At 42.2% G+C, this 19,733-nt stretch overlaps 1 protein-coding gene across 1 annotated transcript in view; it reads right to left on the bottom strand.

The window, feature by feature from the left end:
* Nucleotides 1-514: 514 nt before the first annotated feature.
* Nucleotides 515-19,733, bottom strand: part of gjc1 (gap junction protein gamma 1) — a 43,287-nt gene continuing 24,068 nt past the window's right edge. The window contains exon 3 of the mRNA XM_086075780.1: nt 515-2,388. Within this exon, the coding sequence (XP_085931906.1) occupies nt 889-2,334 (1,446 nt within the window). The 5' untranslated portion in view covers nt 2,335-2,388 and the 3' untranslated portion in view covers nt 515-888. The remainder of the gene's footprint in view (nt 2,389-19,733) is intronic.

Here is a 19,733-nt window from a genome sequence, read left to right as displayed (position 1 = left end):
AGGAAAAAGTCACTGCCGTTGGTTTTATTGCATTTTAAAGTTAGCGTCATTGCTTCAATTGGGAGTCGAATCAGATTGGCATCTGGTTTGTGTTCTCACGAGACAATTTCCTTTACCAAAAGGAAGACAATGACAAACCATAGAGGAGTGAGAGACAAGACTGACTGTGTGACAATATTACCCAGACAAAAGTCAGCTGCTTCGTCTCTTACACAATAAAAATGTTGTCCAGCTCACAGGATTTTCTGAGGCAGGGGTTCCCAAACTTTTTGAGTCCAGTGGTCCCTTGCAGGGTGCAAATAAATACAGGGTTGGGGAATCCAGGTCCAGAAAGTAAAAACCCTGAAACAGTTTGGCTTGAACCACAGGCAATTGTACTCAACAGGTGGAGATGAGCTCGTTTACCTGCCTGTTGATTGAAAACACCTGTGGCTAATATATATATATATATATATATATATATATATATATATATATATATATATATATATATATATATATATATATATATATATATATATATATATATATTAGAGGTGTAAATATAGCTTCTTTTTATCTTTGCATATCTATAAACTTTTCAAATAAAACCAATTTACTATAATCATTATTAACAGTCCCGCCCACGGGCATGTGGCTGTTGTAACACTCCACTTTTTCAACACCCAAACTTTTCACAGGCTGTGACAAAGTGTTATTCTTAGCATGTGCTGCGGGCCACTAGAAAATGCACAGTACACTTTGGACACCCTTGCGTTACGATTATGAGAGGGTCCTTGGAAAAAAGTCTCCCCTGTAAGGGATTCCTGGACCCATAAGGTTTAAGAAGCCCTGCTCTAAGGCACGGTCGGTTTTCAGTCTAGTCTGCACACAGCATCCGCATCTGGGTTAAATCCATACCGAGGGCTTTCCCTCCCCTGATTTGCTGCTGCTGCTGTTGCTGCTGCTGCCTCCGCCGCTGCTTCCGCCCCCCTTGCCGTGCTTGAGTCTGTGCTTGCGTTCCTTGTGAGGCTGAGTCTGGATAATGTTGCTCTGGGGTTTGTCGTCCTGGCTGTCTCCGAGCTGCTCCTCGGCGCGGTGCTGCTGGCTGTAAGCCTGAATGGCGGCCTCCAGCTGGTCGTGGGCCTGCTGAATCATGTCCTTGTTGAGGGCCACGCGGGCCTCGCCTCCGGTGGGGAAGTTGTCTTCGTTGCTACCGAACTGCTGCTGCTCCTCCTGGGCGATGTTTGCCCGGTTCTGCTTGCACGCCATCTTGGCGTTGCTCAGGTCGGTGTAGGGCATCTGCTCCGGTTTCACCACGATGTTGTAGCCGGGCGGCGCCGACGGAGTGTTCCAGGAGAAAGGGTAGCCAACGTAGTCGGCGGGTCCGTCGCCGCCCACGCCACCTTCGGAACCCGCCTCTGGCCCCGCTCCCCCGACCGAGCCCTCGCCGCCCACGTTGGTACCCAGCAAGCCCAACTGGTACTCGTCGTCCGGAGGCGGGCATCGGCGACGGCGGAGGATGTCGCAGATGGAGCCGATACCCAAGTGCAGCATCTCCCAAACGTTGAGCGTCAAGCAGAGGACGGTGACGCCGTACATGATGCGCAGGAAGATGGTTTTCTCCGTGGGCCGCGACACGAAGCAGTCCACGCTGTGGGGGCAAGGCTCCCCCGAACACACGAAGACGGGCATCACGCGGAAACCGTACAGCAAGTACTGACCCATGAGGAAGCCCGCCTCCAGCATCGTGCGGGTCACCAGCTGCAGAACGTAGACTCGCATCAGCCCCTCGTCTCGGATGCGCGTGCGGCCATCGTGCCGGATCTTGGGTCTGGCCGTGGGTTGCAACGGATCGCGAGGCCTTTTGGGAGGCTCGATCTCCGGGACCTCGTAGATCATAGGGTCGTCCTCGTGATCCTCCTCTGTCTCCTCGATGCCCCTGTGCTGCCGCGCCCCAAAGCATATTTTCCTGGGCTTCCTGTGCGTGTAGCCCCCTCCCCCAATGGTTCTCACCGCGGCGGCACCAGCCCCTCCCTTGGCTTCGTCCAATCGCGCAATCTTATTGACGGCATAGCCCATGTACATGAGAGACGGCATGGCCACCAGGATGATCTGGAAGACCCAGAATCGGACGTGCGAAAGCGGGGCGAAGGCGTCGTAGCAGACGTTCTCGCAGCCCGGCTGCCCCGAGTTGCACACGAACTTGCTCTGCTCGTCGTAGTAGATGGACTCTCCCCCGACGGCCGTGAGGACGATCCGGAAGACGATGAGCACGGTGAGCCACAGCTTCCCCACGAAGGTGGAGTGGTTGTGGATCTCCTCCAGCAGCCGCGTGAGGAAGCTCCAGCTCATGGTGTCGCTGGACAGTGGGGCAGACAGTGTCCCTCTCTCACCGTCTCACAGACTCTGGGGGAGGGGGACAAGGGCAGAAGGACAGGAAGTGGGGAGAAAAAGGATGACAGCATCAGTATACAATGACATGTTCCAAAAACACTTGAAAACCATCCATCCATTTTCTATCTGGATTATCCTGTTCACGATCAGAGAAGAGCTAGAGTCTTTTCCAGGTGTCTACAAACCTGAATGGGTCACCAGTCGTTCACAGGCCACATAAAGAGACAGACAACCATTCACACTATCACATAGTGGGAATTGAACCCACGCCACCTGCACAGAAGTCAAATGAGTAAACCACTTGAGTGACTCACTTTGAAACATCCACACAAATGTTTACCGTGAGTCGGAGCCAATCATAGTTGACTGGGTAAGGTGGGGTACACTGATCTGGCTTCCTGCCAATCATCTGGCCAAGTAACTTAGGACAAATGCTTTGTTGCTGTATTTAACTCATTTGCTCCCAAAAACATTTTAAATATTGCCATGGTCCCAAAAACGAATTCATACATATATTTATTTATTTATTTTTATGCTAGAGCATACAGAAGGCTTTGATGCAGCCTCTGACCTGAAGAGGTCGCTTAAAGCAAAGGTAGTTACTACAAAAAATGGCCCGCAGGTGGCAGCAGAGTATGCAGGGAAATGTTGCAACAAGCTCTTTTCCCCAGTGTTTTCACTAGGTTTGTGAATAATGATGAAACTTAGCTATATTCTAACGCTAATTGCTGCAAAACGGAAACAGATACAAACATACTTTTTTTCCTGATGAAAGAAGAGACTCTTATCTGTCTTTTGGTAGGTTCCATGTTTTAGCAATAGCAATAGAACACAATATTCTGTGGGTCTTGCAAAATCAGTCAAAATCTAGTAAAATAGCCGGGAGCAAAGGGGGTTGCTTCAGGGAAAATGGCTGGGAGTGAATGAGTTAAGAAGGTTTTTCAAGTTTTTCTGACAACTTCTTTTTGTACTTATACTTGCTTTATTCGAATACATATCTTCTTCTTTCTTCTGCTCACTTTGGCCAAATAGGCTTGCTACTTTTTCAACCTCCACAGACGACGACGACTCAATGTGAAAAAGACATAAATAGAAACAGGTCATGTCAACCGCGGTTGAGCTTGTGAGTGATTGACCGAGATCATGGGAATGGGTAAAAAGGGATGGGGCGACTTGGAGGAATGTGAGCCAGGAAGTACTCAAGATGATGGCAACATCCATGGCCGCATTTAAGAAAATTGTTTCATGTTGTCGAAAGCACAGCATGAAGATCGAACCAGCGCTCGATAACTCTTGGATAAAAACAACAACAAAATATGACTTGTAAAGAGAGTTATTTTCTATTTCTCAATACAGGCACTATGTAAGATAGTGGTTAATAAAAGAAGGATACTATTTTGGGTTATAGAGACATTTTTCTTCCGTTGTGCCAAGTTATCAAAATGTGTATTACTGTATAGGGTGACCAAACGTCCCCTGTCTGGACATCTGGGGGATTTGATAAATTCAAGAAAATGTTTTCATTGTTTTCACAAATGGGAGGCGGAGTGTTCCGTGTTGTTACTAGCGTATGTGACCTACGACGTGTGTGACGAGGACATGAGTGGCAGTCGAGAAACCGGAAATAATAATGCAAGTAATATGACATCCCGTTTATTTGTCTGTCTTGTTGAAGTCGTTACGTTGATCGAGCCCAATACTGACTGCAGTCACTTCGCTCCTAAGCGCTCAAATACGGTGCTGAGCTCTGGAACAGAATTTTAGCTCACTGGTAGCGATGTGGGCTCCCAAACCGAAGATGTGGTCGCGGCCCAAGTAGATCTTGCACCCCTGATTTAGAACATTTTGTCATTATTTATTCATTTGTCAAGTAAGACTTAAAAAGCCAGTTGTGTTGTTTTTTTTTCAACTCATACATGAAAATTGTTCTGTCTGCCATCTTTGAGTATCATTTAAGTATCCTGCCCTCCTTTTTGGAAATCAAAATGTGTTTACTTTAGACGAGAGGGGCAGACAACCATTCTCACTCACCCTTTCACTAAGTGAGCATACAAATCGCAGCTAAAGCTAAGTTTAGTTTTCTCAAATTACTACAAAACTTGCTGCTCTTCTTTTTATGGTCTGTTAGAACCTCCACATATTATATAGCTCATTTTGACACATTCAGGCGCCCTAAAGTGGCCAAATCTTTGCTCTTGTTGCCTTTTTTTTTTAAATGGTGGTCATCCACCAACCAGATAAAAAACAAAACAATGAAAAACGTTTATTTTACTTAAATCCTACATACCTAATAAAGAGAAACAAAGCGTAACTAAAGAACACACATCTGGTACACCTGTAAGGAAGTAGCCAGCATACAAGATGGACGAAGGATTCAAACAGAACACAGTGTCACCTCATTCCAACGTGCGACAACATTTGCACAAGCACGCAACTCTAAACAATAAAGTTAGCGCCAACGCTTGCACTAACCTAACACGAAAGCTGTCAGGGCCACTTGAAACCACTGAAACCAAGGTTACTATGGCGACCAAAATGACACTGATGTGCTTGCGGCAAAAGCATTTTGAAGCAGCAGTTTGAAAACGGTCAAACCATTTCATTTGGTTTAAAACACAGGTGTTAAACTCAAAGCCCGGGGGCCAGATGAAGACCACCAGATTATTTTCCGCGACCCACTACAGCAATTATTATTTGGTTTTCACATTGTCAGACGAGCACTCTGAGGAAAACCTTAACTATGATGTAGCTGGTGATAAAAAATGAGTTTGACTCTCCTTGTTTAAGAGGTGTCCCCCCCAACACACACTGCAACCTTAATTTGATCTGTTGCTCCTTGCAGCAGCGTTGAGAGCTCAGTGTCACTTTGAGGCTGCTGTCAAGTCGCCTCTTAAGGGAATTAAACACTGCCGGAAAGAGGATATCAGTATTAAAAAAAAAATACCCTCGCGCAGCAGAAAGAAGGAGACAGAATAATCCAAATTGGGAATTTCCTACCCCCAAACACACACACACATTTTCCATCTTTTTTTTGTGAAGAAATAAATCCTCTTAGCGAGCCTTCTTGTGTATGAGGTGCAGTTCTCAGGGTTGTATTAGCTTGAGAGGTAAATGTCATTGCGCTGCGCTGCGCTGTGCTGTTCTGTTGTGAGCGGATATCTCGAAAAATGTCGACTATGTGGGTTACTTCACAGCTCTCCATCAGAACCCGCCGGATCAGCAGGTGGCAGACGTAAAGCATCAAAACGGCATTAAAAGCCAAACACTGGCAGCCCCCTCGGGGTTTCTTTCGAGGGGCGAAATATGACAGCGCCGCAAGACTTTTCTTTCCCCAACAGTGCGCGGTTTATTGTCAACGGCAATGCCAGGGAAAATCCCAGCCTGAATAGTGACGGAGATTTAAAAAGGGCTTCCAAAGTCCACATCCTTAGCCAGCAGGTTGAGAGCTTAACGAAGTATTCAAGCAGGAAATATCCCGCTCGGAGCTCACAAAGGTTCGACCTCAAAGCATCAAAACAAAAAATGTGCCTGAGGAACGAATGCTCGTTTTGCTATAATACATTCACAATGCCTTAACCTTCATGGTGATTCTGGGTTCAGGGTCCTGCAATTTTTTGTATAGTTTCTATTTATTTATTTAGTTCTGCATCATGTTTATTTTGGGTGTAATTCCACTGTTGACCACAAGATGGAAGCACTCTATTTTGTTTGACATGCCTACAGAAAGCGACAGCGGTAGGTAGGTAGGTTCATTTGATCATGTACATCTTTGGGCATGATAAGGTATTTACAAAATATACCTAGGGTATTTAAATAGGATATTCCAATATTGCAGATTTCACTTGTTGTGATGATGGTCTGATAGATGGTAGATGCAAGAGTCTAAGTCAGTCAGTAAGATGATGAGTTCAAATATCCATTGCTTGAATTTTCTAAAACCATGCATATCGATGCTAACCGTAAGCCTGCCGAATGGCGTTTTGTTTGTTAGCATTAAGCTAAGCGGACGGTCCAAAGACAAGACTATCTGGTTGTGTTAAACACACAAGGTTCTCGTTTGTTTTATGTGTAATATGACATTGGCAACAAACAGTTTGAAGCCTCATTTCTAAGGAATTGCTCATGATCAATATTCCCCATTTCCAAGCCACGCGTCTGAAATGTCACACTTTTCTGGAATGCAGCACTAGCTGAAGACCTCTATCTTATGTCCTCTCTTACCGGCTGGATGGAGGAGGAAGTGGCAAGGGAATGTTTTCAAGAATGCTTGCGACAGTAGCGTGTGCATCCATCACCGTGACCATATAAGGACACGGCCGGGACGCCGCTGGAAGGAACATGTCAGGAATCGTTTACGTGTGCGCTCCCCCGGCTCGCACTGTGAGGACACGCTACAAGTTGTGAGTTGTGACACACACACGGCGAGTCTATACTGCTATGTCATTGTCTTTACGTAACTCCTTGTGTTGTCCCTTTTACTGCAGGCCGCAAAAGGTTAAATGGCTCTTTTGATGTGCCGCATCCCGTGTGTACAAAGTGACTGTTTGGAACGGCACACAGTGAATGGCAGCCATTGGCGCTTTGATGTGTTTAAAGCGGCCGCATTTTCAAATTATGCAAATCTTTCCTATACCCACTGTCATATTTGAAACAGTGACAAGCACAGCGAGTGATTTACTTCCAACCTAATCTGTGTCATTCAAACACATTCTCCTACAAGGTCACTCCGAGTCCTCACTATTCTCTTCGCAGCCATGAAAATGAATTGTCCGGTTTTCAGCAATTGACTACCAGGAAAAAAATATATGAATAAACAAAATATGAAACAAGACCTTCATACTGTATTCTTTTTAGGACATTTTAGTTTGGTGTTGGATTTGTGAGCTTTTTCTAATGTACGTGCCTCGGCTCAATAAAGGTCGGATAACGGTTTTGTAGCACCTCCTGACCAAAAGAGGCGCTGCATCCATTCACGCTCATCTGCTGTTCTGAAAAGTTCATACAACCTGGCACCTTGCTTTCAGATCCTATTTGCGTCTGCCGGAGCTTGTGGGGGCAGTCGGAGGCTAAAGAAGCTGACTCAGCGCGTCAAGTTAGCGGCGGCGTGAGTCAGCAACGCAAAAGTACCAAAACGCAACACAACAACAACTGTGTTACTCTCATACCAATGTGAACATCAATTTGGTGGACACTGTCACAGATTTTGGATGCACACACAGGTTGTCGCCAGGTCAGCGTACGTTGGAGGTTCCTGGGTGGGGGCTTCTTTGCTGTACTGAGTTACCATGACAACGGGGACAGCAATGGGGCGGGGGGTCGTGAGGGGGTTTTGTTCACGGGCCATCCAGTTTGTTTTGCTCAGGATGACACCGAAACAACATGACAGATGTGTCCCTTACTTTGTGAAGTGGTGGCCCATGGGTCAAGGAAGAGGCCAGAGTGGTACAGACCTTAATTTCATCACATACAGTCCGCTTGCATTGGGGGCAAGGGTGGATAGATGTGGATATACGTATATATACGTATATACCAAAGTAATATTTTTTAAAAATGTATTTAATTTTACTATCATATATATACTACTATATATATATATATATATATATATATATATATATATACATATATTAGGGGTGTTGGAAAAAATCGATTCGACAATATATGCGCAATTCTTGAATCGATTCGATACGCGGCCGAATCGATTTTTAAACATCAATTTTTTATGGGAATATTCAACAAAACGTCTTACTTAGGGTTGAGATTCACACATTAAGCATGGAAGAATGTTATATTAATGGAACATTAAGCCTTAATATTTGATTTCAGTGCTGTTCAAACATGAAACAGACTGCAACCTGTTTGTTAAATGCAGTGGCTCAGTTATAAGCCTGAATTTGCAGATAAATAAATACATTTTCATACAAGTCTTACAGTGTACATGTACAAGTTTACTGATTAGTATTTTCCAAATTTGAGTAAAAAAAAAATCGCTCAATTTATAGATTCGCATCGGGATTAATCAGTATCGAATCGAATCGTGACCTATGAATCGTGATACGAATCGAATCGCCAGATACTAGGATATTCACACCCCTAATGTATATATATATATATATATATATATATATAGTAGTATATATATGATAGTAAAATTAAATAGATTTTTTTTAAATATTATTTTTGTTGAATGAGTTGCAAAAAGAGTTAAAAAAAAAAAAAGAAGCTTGTTGCCTGTAAACTATTTGTCTAGTTAAATATTTCATATGCCTGCCAGGCTCTATTACATGCAGATGCATGTACATTAATACAGTATGCACGCTCTCGTTATGAATAGAAAGGCGGCTTAGGGGCAGTGCGGATAATAAAGGCGGTGCAAATGGTTTTTAAAAAGCTCTAATGAGACCATGTTAGGCTAACGGCTTCATTAGCCTCTGCTTGAACTTGACTCGGGCATGCAAAGCGTATATGACAAAATGATGTTTAATCAGCTATTAGGGACAACAATTTGTTCATGTTCAAATGCGTTCATGTTCACTTCCTGCTCTTTTATTTGTTGTTTGTTTGTTTATTCCTCTGGTGCGTGCATGCTTGCCGGACACTTCATTAGGTACACCTGCACATTCAAAGCAAATTGTGTCTTTACAAAGATAACAATGAAGCAAATATATTTATTATGGTGGTTGTAGTTTGCATTGATTGCATCAGTCTGAGAGCTGTTTCTAATTTATTTTGCATTTTGTTGATATGTGACTCTTACCCGCAAACTACCATATTGTCGTTTTTATATCTATTTGTCCCTGACTTATTATTAATCACAAAATTATCATCAAACTGCAGTGCTCTGCAGTCCCCGTGAAATTGCTATAAAGGACGTCTGTTCTGACAGATCAGGGGTGTCAAACTAATTTTTATTGCAAGCCACATTGGAGTTATTGTGTCATTCAGAGGGCCATTATGACTGTGAAACCAAATAAATAAATGTATGATCACCTCATATTACATATCGTCACCCTCTTCACATAATTGCCTAACAATTATTTTTTTATTTTTTGCACGATGCAAATGGTTACATTTTTGGTGTTTCCTGAAAAATCTGAAAAAATGACTTAGGCGATTATTTTAAGAAGGCATCGATATACCAAACTAAATGATGAATAACTAGTTTTGAAATTAGAGGCCAGTAAAACAAAACAAAAACAAAACTATTACAATATCTTAATTCTTCATAAAGACAATTTGCAATTTTGTTATTTTAGCAAGAAACATGAAGCCAATAGACATCATTTGCTATTGCAGGCCACATGAAATGATGTAGCAGGCGGAATCTGGCCCGCTTGCCTCCAGTTTGACACCTGCGTAAGGTAGATGATGTAGTCTAAACACTTCGAAGTAAAAACACTATATTTTAATTAAAAACTGTAAATGAATATTATAAATGTAAATAAATATTAAATAATATATAGAAACATAAATATTATAAATGTAAATATTATTCTATTTAGAATACCCGGTACATACAAATTGTAATAATTTAATTAAATGACATTTAAAAAAATGTAAAAGTACAAAATGTAATATGTTTTTATAATTTATTTAAAAATGATGCAAATGCAAATCCAAATTATCCATCCATCCATCATGTGAACCGCTTATGCAGGTTTGCGTCGTGTTGGAGCCTACACAGCTGTCCCCCGGCAGTAGGTGGGGTACACCCTGAACCGGTTGCCAGCCAATCGCAGGGCACACTCAGATGAACAATCATTCACATTTAAAATCACACCTAGGGACAATTCAGAGTGTTCAATTCATGCATGTTTTTTTAAAAATGTAATTCAATTAAACATTGTAAATATTTAAATATGTTTGAAAATATATTACAAAAAAATTGTAAAAATAAAGATCAACATAATCCAATCCAAATCAATTACTATAATTTACATGCAATGTATTTTTGAAAAAAGTTATCATTAAATGAATCAACATATGAATATTCAAATGTCATTTAGAAATAATTATTGCAGACAAGAGCTCAATTTAAAAAATCCAGTTTTCATTATTATTATTATTATTATTCATATTATTATTGTTATTAAACAAAGTGGAGGAAGCAGTTTCAGCAATATCATCTGCTTAACTCATGAAGGGCTTCACAGTCTATTTATTACGATGATGCACTTTTTTAAATTGGTTGAATGGTGCAATGTGATGAGGGAAAGCCTCAAGTGCCAATAAGGGGGAAAAAATAATTTTGTTTTAGGTGGAGCGAACGACGAATAGATGGATTCATCTGTCATGTGGCTAAACCACAATAATAATCTTCATAAACGTGTCATGCCAGAAGATGAAGAAGGGTGTCGTTGCAAAGAGCAGCAGCAGTTTGGTGTGAAGAACATGCCGATGAATATTTACTACGCATTGGTGATTGATTATTAGGACTTTAATGAATCACACCGAAGGAAATGGTCCACTGCACTGGCCATTATTTTAGGTACTATATCAAAAAGACTGCCTCAGACAGGAGCATGCAAAGTGGGGTGGAGGGGTGCATCCGCATAATGGCGGACATATCCCCTCCCCCGCCCACATTTACAAAATTTACAGACACCTGTAGATTAACCAGAAAAAGCTTTCACCCAAGTCAAGTGTTAAGTCATTCACTACCATTGACGGCTATAGACGTCAAAAATTAATTCACTATTTCTATTAATGAAAAAAAAAAATCCACTTTTGCTAAAAAGAGTATGAAAACCTAGAGAAAAAAATATTGTAAATTTAGAACAGATATAAAATTTGCGATTAATCGTTAGTTAACTAGTGAAGTCATGTGATTAATGACAATTTAAAAAATGAATCGCCTGACGGGCCTAAGTTAATAAAAATATCATAAAAATAATGGCCGTTTTATCGTAATTAATCGCATGATCATTTTATATCTGTTATTAATGTACAATAAAAATATATAGGTTTTCATGAAAAATGAAATGAAATTGTTAGAACTAATAGAAATAGTTTGCACGAATTTTTGACGTCTATAGTCGTCAATGGCAGTGAATGAGTTAATTAAGGGTAGAAAAGCAAGATTGCATTTCAGCCAGCCTGCACAAATCAACTTGAAAAAAAATGCACCCAGAGAGCACTTCCATGACGACAAACATTTGAGCTCACAACGCTATTTATTTTTCCCCCTTCAAGTGAGTGCAAACATGTGCAAAGACTTCAAGTTATCAGCGTTGATCATCAATACACATCCATTAAGCCTCACCAGCTGAATGTACAAAAAAGGGCTGATGGAGGGACGCCAGTGATGAAAGCGCAAACAAAATGTCAAATTCCACAGAAATGAGCCGCCTCGCCGTTGGGGTCCTGTGCAAGGAAAAACATGCGTGTACTTTCCAAGAGATGAGGATGGAGCACGTGTGCGTGGTAGGAAAGTCAAAGTTGCCTCATTAACGCTGTCCGAAGGCAAAGCATCTCCATATGTTGCGGGGGGGTGCAGCATCTGTGCCTTGGACTCCACCAAACACGACATGAAAAGTTCTCCACGAGCCAAAAAGAAGAAGCAAAGCGGGATACTCACTTGCACCCTCCCTACTCCACCTCCTCCTCCCCCGCCATCGTTCACTCTTCAAGGCAACGATCGTTGGTGGTGCGCCCGCCGTCCGTGCCGTGTGAGGAAGGCGGCGAGATGAGAAGGAGGCAGAGTGTCTTGTGGCGCTCAACAATGGCTTACTCCCATCATCCCCCAAAGTGGGTCACGGCAGGGAGTAGAAGAGGAGGGATGGGCGAGGTAAGGGTAGGGGGCTTTTTGCCTTGGCGGAGGGTCAAAGGGAGACGATCTTGTCGTTTGTAACATCCGTTATAAAGTGGTGCCTTGAGATGGGAGTGACCTGGCTTACGAGTTTGAAAACACTTACAAATATGAGCACAGTGGTGTGAAAAGGGTGCGAGGGGTGACGAGGTGACGGCCCCAGGCATGCACAACGATCACTACATGCCTAAGACGAACGACCATTTTCTATGCTCCTGAAAATAATTTTTTCAACGGGTGCGAACGAAGGTTAGGGTTATTATAGTTTTGGAATTTTCATTTAAGTTGGTTTTTATTTCATTTAGAGTTTTTTTGTTTAATTTAGCTAGTTTTCATGAGTTTTCAAGGTGGTTCTGTTTTTATTAGTTTTAGTTATTTAAAAAATGCTTAATTTTACTTTAGTTTTAGTTTCCGTAGTTTTCGTTTTTTTTTTAAATGTGTATTACTTGTGCACAATATTTAATAAACACCAAGTTAAAATGAAAAAAGTACCACATTTCTTACCTAGCGTTGCGTTAAATAAAAAAGCAGACGTGCCGAGCCAATGGAGCCAAAAGTCCAGCACGCAAATTGTGATGTCACCTGAAGGAGTTTTTCTATTGGCTGCTGCTAGATGACGTCACTACTACATTGAGACGTCCTCATTCCGGTTAATATTGAAATAAATCTACTCAAAATCATCTTTAAAATCACCCCCAAAGGTGACGTGCAGTAAATTAATTACCAAAGACTAAAACAAAGGACATTTTCGCTATAATTATAGTTAATTTTAGTTAATTTTGTAAACATAAAATGTAGTTTCAGTTAGTTTTTGTTTTTATTTTATTTCGTTAACGAAATTATTTTTTGAATTGTAGTTTTATCGTTACTTTACGTGAACTAAACTAACCTTGAACACAGCACTACGCCGGTTCAACATGCGCATTCATGCATTCTCAATCGCAAACATTCATGCTCCTAAAACAATAACGCATTGATGGGGGCTGTACCATATGTTATGCTTGACGTAGATTAGCATGTAGCATTTTTAGCGTGGCGCCTTCTACTTCCCCGCAAAGAGTCATGTCAGGACACCAGTTGGAAAAGTCTCCAGAAAGGCCCTTCTTGACTTAAATGCTTTATGTCAAGCGTCCAGTCCAGTGAGCGCTAACCCATAATCCCCCTCTTCACTTTGAAACCTCGCACCCCTCCCTCCGCCTTCCCCCCGCTCCTCGGCTGCTAATCATGCAGAGCCACGAACAATAAGCGATGTTCGTTTGATTTGTGCTAAATCCACGCACTAGTGCTGGTGGCTCAAATTAGGGCGCCGCGCTATCTCCGCCCGGCTCCTTATTTCCTTCCGCCTTTCACACATCCTGGCCCGGGCAATCCTCTTTAACTTCATCTGGTGTCGCTCAAAGTCCACAGGCGCCGGCACGTGTTGGAGCAATTTGCGAGGCCTTCCGTCCGTGTGAAGTGTTGATGAAGATGATTTGCTTCTCAGATTTGACGTTTGTGATAGGTCTCTGCGCTAATAACCTCCCATAATCTGATGGCCTCGCCTCCTTTTGATGTGGCTGCGGCTCAATCTGCTTTAGCGGCCCGCTGCGATGATGACTTCATTTGCAACAAGTGATGAAAGACAACCTAATCGAATTTCATCTTTTTCACATTTCAAATCTCTATTTACAATGAGGATTTTTCTGTCACCTTTCCGGCAGAGTTCATCGGCATCAACACTTTGCGTCTTTTAAATGTACAAAAACATATATATTTGCATTTTGACTTTGCGGCCACTGCAGCTCAAATCCAATTTCTCGCTCTGACTCGTCAGATCTGAAAGTTCACCATAAGTTTTCCCCGCAGAAGGCCTGGCGAGTTCCGCCAGGCTGGAGCCAAACAGCTCTCTTTTATTTGCATTTCTATTTCAATATTTTTAAAAAGACTTTTATAGATACAATGTTCAATATTTTTCATATTTGTCAAATTATTAGTAATTCTGCATGCCTGCATTGCCTTGGTTGTGTTTCCCTTGTGGGTGGGTCGATTCTTGTCCTCATTAAAATGTGCTATTTGTTCATGGCATTTATATTCATTTTTATGGAAAAAAATATATGTAGTAGCTCCACCCCTAGTTGTCATGGTAACAAAAGCCATACTCAGCCGCCCCCTCGAAACAGGTTGAGTTCAGAGAGGCTTTAAGAAACAACAATAAGATGTAAGTAATACTTGATCCTTGGTATTTTAATGAAAGCATATCACAGCTACAGTATGGTCTTAAAATGCCTTTATGCTGTTTTTAATTGCGCAAGAAATGCATAGTTTGTCTCCCTCAACATGAAATAATAAGAAGAGGAAAAATACTGAATTCAAGGACCTGCTGAATGTTGGATTTTACATGACATATTACTGATGAATCCAATTTGGTTTAAAAGAAAATGAAAAGCTGGTAAAGGTGCAACTTACGTAGTTTCATTCATTCGCACAATATCATGCGCACACTTTAACTCATTCTTTCCACAAAAGAGGTTAACTCGTCAGCAGTTTTTTTCAACTTTCGTCCGCTTTGAAAGCACAGTGTGACGGTGTAAAGTGAGGTCAGCTCACCTGCACCGCCCGATCCATTTATGGCAGCCATTTCCAATATTTTTATAACTAACAAAGTATTAAAGTCCATAAAAAATGCAAATAAATAATCTCGTTTATTTGATGTACCACCCCAAAAAATGTCAACAACAGTTACGGAGGCTATTTCATCTAGCTAGCAAAGCTAGCAGAGTATACTCATCCACACGTGTTTGAGCTGCTGAAAATATATTTGCTAAAAGCAGAAACTACGCGGGTATACGGCGTATACCCACTTCTTTTTGAGTCAAGTTTGCGTCTACCCACTTCTAAATCCTCAATTTTGCGTCTACCCACTTTTGAATTCTCCTTGATGCGCAGTTTTTGCGCACCATTGACCATTCAGCAATGACCCACCCTCCGCTGCATCTAACTGGCTGGCCTGCACTTGCTGCCTTATTGGTTAATTAAAGACATGAGAACTGACGCGCCAATCAGAGAGTGAGTTGGGCGGGTCATTCCGAGGACTTTATTGCGAACACGTGAGGTGCCAATGCCACTCCAGTTGATTGACAGGTCACTCCGTCTCAGTCCAGTGAGTGACGCCATGTATCCAAACAACGTACTGTAAATACTACGAAAACATCATTCACAGGTAAGTTTTCAAGTCGTTTCCAAATAAATCATCGTTTTAAACTACTGGCAGCAATATGACTGACTGTACTGGATAAAGGAGGGTTTTGTCGCCAATATAGTTAAACTGTGTGTTTAGGCTAGTCTAATGTTACGAAATGTAATGTTATACTAACGTTAGCAATTTAAGTTCTCTTATTAGACCTAAACTAGCTAGATTAGGATCATGTAGGGAACCTGCGTAATTGTTCCAGTAATTGTATAATCATCCCAGTTTGCAAATACTTTTATGCTCGACTGAAATGTTAAATAAATAACTTTAGTCAAAGCTATTGTATAGCCTACAGTGTAACTTAAAGTAACTTAACTTGTAACTTAAAGAATTACAGTACAGTTAGTACTTACATGATGTAGTTTAATTTGATAGTAGATAACGTATTGTTCATGTTTGCCTCATAATAAATACATTTTACATCACAAACTGCTCCTAATTCATTCACGATAATTGTATTATTGTGTGTAATTACAAATGACGGCATTTTCTTACATGTCAGCGTTTTTAAAACAGGGCGTTTTTCTAGAAGCAAAAAAAAAAGGGGAAAAAAATACAAGTACCGGTACCAGTAAGTAAAATTTTTAGTATACCCACTTCTTCAGGGACCACTACACCACTGGCTAAAAGATATCCGCTAAAAGATGGTGGCTGGAATTTATCCTAACAGAACAATGCAGGGCTTTCCACGATGACAGGTGCTAGCCAATATGTGCTAGCCAATAGCCACCAGCTAGCTTGCAAGCTAACTGGCAATTGAGATGGATAATCGCTAATTCGAATGAAGCCACTTCTGATAGTTCGCTAAGAGGGACACTTGCCGGACGGCAAAGGTGGTCACTGGGCGTAAAATATATATATATATTAAATTTTTTAATTTTTTTTAAGGCACATTTTAACACGCACATTTTTGGTATCAGATGCCATTGAGCAGGTGTTCCTAATATTTTGACTGCTGGGCAAGGATCCTAAAGCGTGTTTTGAACGCAAATGGAGAATATCCACTTTTTGTGCTTGTGTGTGTTTACATGAGTGTGTGCGTGTGTGTGTGTGCGTTTGTGTTGGAGTGAGTCAGAATGAGATGTTCCGTGTCATGTCTTGCGCCAAGTGCATGTGTGGTCCGCATGTGCAGGAGCACCTTTGCCTTCGGTGACAGCTTTGGAGGGCAGAAGGAGTGTGTGTATGTGTGTCCTTATATGTGTGTGTGTGTGTGTGTGTGTGGTTTTTATTCATATTATTCCCATTCTGCAGGAAAGCGGGCCCAGTCGTTCCCTCCACGCGTCTGACAGTTGGGCGCCCGAGGCCTCCGTTGCTGCCCAATATGGCACACCTGAATGTGCATTGGCGCCCGTTCCGTGTCTCCCGCGAGCCCGTTAGCGTGCTAATAATAGCCGGCAAATCACACGGAGGCTCCATTCACCTTGATGACTCCACACGAGCGGCGGCACGGACAAGTATTAGCGGCGATTTCAGTCACCGAAGATGATATAATCCCAAATATGCATAATTAGCACCTGCCTCCCTATCGCTGTGTACGCGGTGAAATTGCATATGGGGGATTAGAGCGGGATTAGAGTTTGCACGTTTGAATTTGTGCTGCTTTTCGGAGCGGCTGTGCACTTTTTTACGACACACCACATGTTTATTAGCCAACTTGTTTTATGGTGTTGTGTTTATGGACGCGTTAATTGCTGTAAACTGCAAACAATGGAAATGGGATTGCCGATAAAAGTTGAGGAAGTTTATTTGTGCTGCGCTCTTGGAGATAACTTGCATTTTTGTAACGATGATGTCTGCTATCGCTAAAAATAAAACAGCAGTTGAGAACTAACAGCACGCTGTATCTGAATGGACACACATTTTTTGGTCATTATATCATCATATGGAAACATATTGCTAAAATGGTGACATTTTTGGGGGACTCTGTTATCAGTTCAATTTGACCGTGTACAATCTCAGTAATATCAAAGTGTTGTTTAAGCCTGTTAACCTGTGTTTTTGGTCATTATGTCATCATATGAAAAAATATGGCTAAAATGATGACATTTCTAGAAATCCTTCATTACTGGCTTTAATTTGGTGTGTGACTCAACATGGTTTGTTTCACACAGATTTTTGACCTTGTTATGAGTTGAATTTGACCTTGGAAAATCAAGTCAAAGTAAAAAAAATATATAGGAAAATGGACTTAGATTGTTCTTAGCTGGCCTGTAAGAAAAAGGCTTTTGTTTAAAAAAAAAAACTCACACAGCCTCGTTTTTACTTTTCAATAAAACGTCATCCGTTCATTGCATTTACGGTGCTACGTTCACAGTTGGAATTTGCATTGTCGTGCAAACAGGCCTTGCAAACGCGCGTGTTTGCACATTTGTAACGCTAATGTGGACTTGAAATTATTCCTGCTGAACACTTCTGGTCAAATTCTGGCGACTTAGAAAAATTCCCATTCCGGAAAGCAACGGGAGCTTGGCGTGCTGCGTTCACTGACCAGCCCCTTCCCCCGGCACCCCTACCGTGTTTCAGCGACAGACTTGACTAACCCACTTATGCAGCTGCATTTGCATCCAGGGAATTGAAGCGAAAGATTTAAATGGCATCAGTCTTGCTATTAAAGCAAAGCAAAGCATCAGACAAACAGGGAGGGGCAGCTCACTCTCTACGTGCATGTGTGTGCGCGATTGCACGTGCATGTTTGTGCGCGCGCGCGTGTGTGCGTGTGCGTGCACGTGTGTATGTATGAAGCAGCTGCAGCTCTCCGCCTCGATCCACACTGTAGGGGCCATTCTGCTGTCTAAAAGAGCGATGATGAGAGATGACTTAGCGGATTGTTACACAGGCACACGCGCGCACACCACACAAGCACACAAGCACACAAACGCGGCGTGGATTGAAATACATGGGCACGCCCCCTCCCTTAACACCATTGTAGACAATGGGCCCGCCGACATTAAAGGCCTCTTTATACTCCCGCGTTTGCTCGGGTGACAACTGCCACTGTGCATCACGCTCTGCACACACGTCACAAATTCTTGCTACGTGTAGATGGTTGGGCGTTGCGTCACGTGTGATTGGTCCGTTTAGTCACATGCTGTGACGACAGTACTCAGCTTTCCCTGGATAGTTTCCGTAACACCGCCATTTTTAAAATAAAAAACATGGATCTGGTGGAAGAGAAATACACAAAAATGTTGCGGAGAGGTCGGATGAAATTGGTGAATCCAGCATTGCTTACACGATTTTCATTTAGTGGCCATGCATAGGCTACCACCTATGCCGCCATCTTCTTTTCATTAAACAAATAATCTTGTCATTGAGGTATTTGTTCCTTGTTACGGAAACTAAAAATGACTTCTGGAATTGGCCATAAAATGCAGAGCGTCAGAGCACCACCCCCAACTTGACGTGAAACTGCAGCGCATTTTCAAAACAACGTGTTTGTGAGTGTTGTGCGCGAGTATGAAGGCAGACGCACGCGTGGCATTTGCGCAGTGACGTCCGCAAGTATAAAGAGGCCTTAAGGCTCTGCGCGTGTGCGTTTTGTTGCTGAGTCACGTGTGTCCGTGTCACGACGGACAAGAGGGAGCGCAGCATGCCAGCCTCATGGGTTAGCATTAGCATAGAAGATAGAACCGCGATTCCCAAGAAGTGGCGCGTGGAGTGGGGGTGGCTGCGCGTAAGGTACACAAAATGTACAACACCACTGCATATAGCTGGCCACTGGCAGCTGGTATCTTATTAACCGCTAGTGGGCTCGCGAACCGGGGTTGTGTCCATCAAATATTCTCAGAGCTACCAAATGAATGAGCTAGCAAGCTCGGCCCACCACAGCGGAGTTATCCAAGACTTTAGCGCCTCACTCAATGTTGTTGTGTGTGTTTGCCCACATAAGAGAGACACTTACAGGAAAGTTAAGTGTTTCATTAAACACAGCAGCACACGTTTTTCAGCCTGTAGATGACTACCGACACTTTAGCACATACTGTACGAATGAACGTACGGTGAAAGTTGGCTTCAGCGGACACACCAACACAGTCTGAAAGCTGGAAGGCGGGCTTTGTTTTTTATGTCTTTGGAGCTTTATTTATTTATTTATTTTTCCATTTAAATTTGCCAAGCTTGTTAGCGATACTCTTCTGTGTTGTGTCATATTTTTTTGTCCCTACACAGGGTATTTAACTTTGATGTTACTGTTTTTTTTAGGAAGTGTGCAACAGGTGTGGGTGTGCCATGTCTGCCACTTGATTAGTAGACGATGCCTATTTTTGGATTATTTTATTGTATTATTATTGTTAGCATATATTGCATTATTCTCCCTACAGT

The sequence above is a fragment of the Leptonotus elevatus genome, chromosome 1 (genome assembly GCF_054856555.1).
Source record: "Leptonotus elevatus isolate MCC_2025b chromosome 1, RoL_Lele_1.0, whole genome shotgun sequence".
Taxonomy (NCBI): Eukaryota; Metazoa; Chordata; class Actinopteri; order Syngnathiformes; family Syngnathidae; genus Leptonotus; species Leptonotus elevatus.
This window is presented reverse-complemented; position numbering and strand designations above follow the sequence as displayed.